The sequence below is a fragment of the Parasteatoda tepidariorum genome, chromosome 8 (assembly GCF_043381705.1).
Source record: "Parasteatoda tepidariorum isolate YZ-2023 chromosome 8, CAS_Ptep_4.0, whole genome shotgun sequence".
NCBI lineage: Eukaryota > Metazoa > Arthropoda > Arachnida > Araneae > Theridiidae > Parasteatoda > Parasteatoda tepidariorum.
In genome coordinates, this window is record NC_092211.1 from 87404141 (window position 1) to 87410853 (window position 6713).

General features: G+C 27.7%; 1 protein-coding gene across 1 annotated transcript; it reads left to right on the forward strand.

Annotated features, from left to right (window-relative positions):
• The first annotated feature begins 50 nt into the window (after positions 1–50).
• Positions 51–6713, forward strand: LOC107443180 (protein O-linked-mannose beta-1,4-N-acetylglucosaminyltransferase 2-like). Its single transcript, XM_016056968.3, has one exon. It carries the CDS (start codon positions 377–379, stop codon positions 2069–2071), a length of 1695 nt encoding a protein of 564 aa, XP_015912454.1. The 5' UTR covers positions 51–376; the 3' UTR covers positions 2072–6713.

The window sequence follows — 6713 nt, forward strand, 5'->3', positions numbered from 1 at the left end:
AAGTATTATGTAAAGATAACTATTGAGACATGACCAGATATTATTAATAGCTATTTTAATCAAAAGAAAATTTAAATATATTTGAACATTAGTGACAGTGTCACTAATGTACTTGTTGGTTTCGATATCTGAAGTGAGCAGAACATGCTTATTTGTTTACTTTTCTCTTTTCAGCTGTAGTCCCTATTACAGCTAACTGGCTTAAAAGTCGTCTTTTCGATTCATTTTTGGGATTAATAAGATGCATTTATGTCTTCATAAAATTTTACTGTGTTAACTTATGTTTACATTATTATTTTAGAAATTATATTAATTTACTATGCCCTACGAAAAAAGAGATTTTTGCTTTGCAAATCATCCATAATCGATTAACTTCATGGATGCTTTTAAGAATTTACATTTGTACTTATTTATTCCTCTACTATGTATAGTGTTTTATTATTGCATTGAAATTTATGTAAATAAAGAGTTCTTGAAGCATTTATTTAAAAGCTCCTTTTATAGAAATGGGGAAATACCTCTTTCAGAGTTATATTCTTCTGTAATTTGTCGAGGAACCAATCACACTGATAGAATTTGTCATTTCAAGCATTTATGTTACGATCCTCAATCTAAATCGTTTGTTTTTCTTCATAATCAGAAATCAATACGAAGTGGATTACCTCATGATAGATTTTCTCCCACTTTAATCGATTTTTCGTCTGTTGATGATCATAATACTCAGTATTTCAATTTCGTTGAATTACCCGACACATTTATATCTAAATTTAATATCTCCTACTTGAAAGGAAACTTTCTGATATTCAAACGTTTCAATCCCGAAAATTTAATGCATGTATTTCACGACGATCTCTTACCTTCTTATTCTACTTTAACTGAATTATATACAAATAGAGAAATTGAGGAAGGCATTGTATCATTTGTATTTGCTGATGACCGGGAACCTGGTCCTTATCGACATATTTATGAAAATTTTCTCTATAAGAAACCACTTTACATTAAATTGCTTTCAAAAGAATATTTATATTGTTTTGAGAGAACTCATATTGGACTAAATAAATATTCAACATGGTATCAATATGGCTTTAGGAAACCTCAAGGTGCTCTACCAAAATCTAATTTGGAAATATCTCCAATAATTTTGGCTTTCCAAGAATATTTCCAACAAAAATTCTCGTTAAAATCGCACGAAGAAAAAAAATGTGCAGTTTTATTAACAAGAAAACGCAATAGGCGACTTTTAAATGAATATGAAATAAAACTGAGTATTTTTGAAACTTTAGGATTAGATACATTTGTTATGAATCTGGAAGAAAATTCAGTTTTTCAAATAATTGAAAAAATCATGAAGTGTCAAATTATGGTTGGAATCCATGGATCTCTTTTAATTTTGTCACTGTTTTTAAAAAAGTTTTCAGTCTTGCTCGAAATATTTCCATATGGTGTTCCTTCAAATATCAGTACTCCGTATAAAACTCTAGCTGAAATACCAGGTTTAAATTTAATTTATAGAGCCTTGGAAAATAAACTTGAAAAGAATTCTGTACCTCATCCGGAATATCCACCAGAACTGGGAGGTATTTTGCACCTCTCTGATTCAGAACAAAGTAAAATTAAAAATTCATTTGTTTCCCCTTTTCTATGCTGTGATAATCCAATATGGCTGTACAGAATATATCAAGATACTTTTGTTGATATCATATCATTTAAAAATGCTTTGATTGAAACTCAAAATGAAAAAAATCAAAGTCAGCTGAAAAGAGAAATTGTGCACTATAATATTTACCCTAGTACAGTGCGTGACTGTGTTTGCAATATTTCTATGGATAGTAAAACTTTGACATTATATTGGGAAGTACCATGGAATATTGCTTTTATGAATGTCAGTTACATTGAATATGAAATATGGGTTCAGGATACTAGCAATGATGATGTTCAAGCATTTATAACCAAGAAAAACTATTTTTATTTGAAAGCAGAATTATTTGAGAAAACATATTATGTCTGGATCAGATGTTATTCAAATGGTCTAATTGGACCCTTTAATTCATCACCATTAATATGTCCCTAATTCATGTAAATAAAAACAAAATAGTATGCAATTTTTTTGTTATATTTTTCAAATAGCGAAATGGAAGGTTGGCAATTTCTTCCTGGGCACAGTAAGAAACTGGATGAAATGCAGGAAATTAAAAAAGACTAATATAATTGTTTAAAAGTAATTAAATTTAATTTAGTGACAGAGAGTTTAAAGTTTTTCATATATACTTTGGTTAAATAAAGTATTTTCATATTATTTAAGACCGAGTATGAATATTCATACTTAATGGTATATTTGGTTATAAAAATTAGTTGACTATTTGTAATTGTGAATTCTAATATGTGTTTTTTAGTATTGTTTATGTTTAGAATGTGATTTGTTTTATTTTATTTTTAACAGTTCTTCATAAAATTATAGAACAAGGTTTTACTATTCTCATTCACATAAAACATTTAAAAAATACAGTCATTTTAATTTCTCTAGAAATTTGATATTTTTTTTCTTTCTAATTGTTGCTTTTTAATTTTCCTTATTTAAAAATAATATAGTAAGTAGCTTGAAAATTAATATTATTAGTTAAACTAGATTGCAATTATAAACTGCTTAAAAACTGTTTTCTTTTGTAAAAAAGAGTTTTTTCCTTTGGGTTGACAGATACCTATTTCTTTAAGATAGTTTTTCCCACTTTTGGGAAAACTTGCCATCTCCTGCAAAATATTAATGCTATTTAGATATTTTTAAAAGAAATTTTATTACTCAGATTCTATAATGAACAAATTAAGTAAAAAGTTATGATCTTCATGTTTGAAGGGTCTAAAAAAGTCTAAATAATAACTATCAATTAAAAAATGAAATCTGAGACAAAAACAGAAATTAAACAAAAAAATAATAATTCATTCAATGTTATTTTAGATGCGTGAACATTTAACTATTTTTATGTTATTACTTGTATTACACAAGCCTGCGAAAGTAAAGTTTTTGAAAAATACAAGAGAAGTTATTGTTGAATTATATGTTATTTGATGTGCTGATTTCAAAAATGACCTTCATTTTCTCCCGTCTCATCAGGATTTTTTGTAAAATTGATATCAATGTTTTTACTAAAAAATCTTATTTGGAAAGGAATTCTCTCAAACAATTTTGCATATACTATCTGGTAACTGTTGTCTTTATTCAATTTGATCTATGTAAACTTGAATCTTGTGAAAGTAAATTGATTTATGAGTGACTGGTTAATTTTTTATAGGTGAAAATGAATTAAAAATACTTTTGCCTGATTGCATAAGCGAATTCTGGTCGAGAGAAAAAGAATAAGTTCCTTGAATTTAAACTTTTTACATCAGTTTCTAGAAAAAAAATCACCAACATAACATTTTAATTTATTTTTATTAAGATAACTGACGTAAAATTGACGATTGACCAAGAATAGCAAATATTGTGTATGTGTACATGTACAGTTTGAAATAAAAAAAACAAAGCCAAAAAAAAAGTTTATATTTAAGTACATACTCGCTTTCCTCTGAAACCTAGTTTTGATTATCTTCTTTTTAGCTCATTTTCCATCTTTTGTGAAGAACAAAAACCTTTCATTAAAAACAGCAAATATAATTAGGGGACTCGATGTTAATATTTATCTAAACTAATATCGCAAATTCTTTTATTCGTTCTTTCTCTTTAACTTTTGTGCCTTCCTTTCCTTTATCCCTCATATGATTTGTCGTTTGTGACGTTAGACTACCCTTTTCTCTCCTTCAGAGGAATTATTTTTCAATTTAAATCTTTATAATTCGAATTTTTAAACATATATTGTGGATTTAAAATTTTTCCTCCAGCTTGCATTTTAAAGTCTTTATTACCATGTAAAAAGTAAACGAGTCAATTTGACTTCTTCCGATTTGAATTTTTATTTGTTTGGTTGCAGGTGATACAACAAGTGGTCCATTTTCTGAATATTTCATTTCTTTTCAGTATTCCATCTCAAAATTATTTACTATACGATTTATGGGATTGTGAAAAATTATTTCTCCATTTTATATATTAATTTTTTATATTTATGTATCAAATACTTCATTATTTCTTTCATTGATTTTTAATAAAAGAAAAACAATCCCCTTACAACCCATTGCGAGCCAGTGAGATCGTGAAGGTTAAGATTCCACAATTTCATGACCTATGGTCTGATTGTGGCAGTGTGGTCGGCATTATGCATATGTCAGTCACAAGCTTCATGCCATCACTGAGGCACTGACTTCACAATAACAGTTCAGTGTCTTAACCTCTGAGCTATCACAACTTTTTCATCAGTATAATTAAGCATAAAATTGTTAAATCGGTCAGTATTACAGCAAAAATTAACATATTACATAGCTGCCAACCTCTAGTTATAAAAATGCAGAAGATAGACAAAAAAATGCAGAAGAAATGCCTAAAAATGCAGAAGATTTGCAGGCACATACTAATTACCAATAAATTTATAAAAGAAGCGGATTTTAATTAATTATTTATTTATAAATCCACTTAATATTAGCAACAAAAAAAAGCAATACTCATCTTTTTTTAAAACAAAAAAGGAAATATCTTTTAAAAAAACTTTCGATCAGCTACTTGATGGTACAATATTCGATTAAAAATGTAGTTCATCCCTGCCAAACGCTGTTACAAGAGGAACAGCGACGTCTGACTTAAAGAAAATACTAGCTATCAGGCAGATGGGCAAAATGCAGAAGATCTTATCTTCTGCGCATAAAAGAGGAAAAAATAGCTGAAATAAGTAAAAATGCAGAAAGCTTCTGCAAAATGCAGAAGGGTTGGCAGCTATGATATTATGAAAATATTCGACAAAATGAGAATTTTCCCCCTTCCAAAAATTTTAGTTCGTGGCACCCCTGACCACCAAAGTTGCCCAGGAAGCTATATCTAGTGGCCGTCGCTATGGCAAATCATGACATACTAATTCCTCATTTCCATAGTATACAAAGGGTTGCAATTTAGAATATTTAGTCCCGATAGCTTAGTTAGGATATCAGTAATTTTAATTTCACTTTTCGCTTATTTCGATATATCTTAAAAACTTTTAAGGGAATGGAATGTATGTCTTCACGGTGTTATCTCCTTTAATCTTATCTCATTTTCCTCTGACAATCAAACAGGCTTTAATATTTTTAAGTTACCTTATACAATAGTGATACTTAAGATTTAAATAGTGTTTTGTTTTTCCATTGCTTAAGTATCGATTTATGTGCACAAAGAAAAAAAAAAAAATTGTTAATGAATAAAAAATTTATAGAATTTTACTTTATTTTTGAGGATTATTTTAAAGGTGTCTGAAATGATCAAAATGTGTACAGTTACATACATGGCTTATAGGATTTGATCATTTTCCAGTGTTCCATTAGTACATGTGCTAGAAAATGCTGTTTTTTAGTAACATTATAGTAAAGTTTTTTTTACACCCCCCCCCCTAAACTTATGAAAGCTTGAATTTTTTAGCACTACAACACTGCAAATAATGCCATCTATCTAAAATATCTGAATCACTATGAGTAAGGTATTGATAGGACTAAAAAAATTTCTATCGTTTTTGTTAAATAAAAAGTCCATTTAAAAGACCAAAAAATTAACTTGTTACTGTTACATAGAGATTACACTACAAGTATTAATTTTAAAAGTTGAACTAAAAAAGTATAGGTACTTCAGTGAGAAAAAATGGTTTTTATATTTGTATGTGGTAAGAATTGGGAATGGGATTTCATAGGTTTAAAAAATCAATAAAAACATTTATATTTCAAATCATGCCTCAAATGTATGAGATAATATAAAGACATCTTTAAACTATGTATTGAACAACTAAAATATTCTTCATTTTAAACTATTTGCACAGAATTACCTGTTTATATTTAGAGTATATTTTTATCAACAAACACTTTCATGTTAGGAGTATTTGAATTCCCAGACATGTGGTCACTGCCAATTTAAGACTTCTGACTAAATGTGACTTTTTGTAGTGTTATCTGTTCTGCCTTCTCTTTTAAGATCCTTGTTGACCTTAATTATTTTTCAACAACTTATGACCTTCAAGACTAACACTTTACTGTGAATAATTTTTTTTAATCAAATTAATTTGTATTATGTTGCAAGAGGAAAACTCTGATTATGGGACTATTCCTAAGGCAGGAAAATCTTTACATCAATTATTTATTATTATTTTTTTTTTTTTAGTTCTTTGTTTATTAACCATAGAGCATGGATTTCTGTATACTTTAATCCTATCTTTAGTTCAGAAATTAATGTAATATGTTTTACAGTTGTTGGTCAAGAATGGTTGCACATGGATTGTTAACCTATTCAAAAGAAGAAGAAAATCCAATTCATCGTAAATAAATTTGTGATCATCGTCAAAGTTATTATTTAAAAAATTCTGTCATCTATTCTTTATTTCAAAACCATCATAGTAGTTAGAAACTGTTTTACATTTTCATTATTTTTAAAAATAAGGAATTGTCTAGAAATAATTATTTTTGAAATGTATTTTGAGAAGGTCTTGAATATTTTATATTTCATTTCTATTAAAATTTACAACAAAGGAAGAATAATGTCAATGTGCCATTAAGTAAAATTACAGTGTATCATATATTACAAAATATTGTTTTTTATTAAATTATTTTGTTAAGTT

Excerpts from the sequence above, each read along its gene's own strand:
- LOC107443180 (XM_016056968.3), top strand. The coding sequence starts at position 377 with ATGGATGCTTTTAAGAATTTACATTTGTACTTATTTATTCCTCTACTA.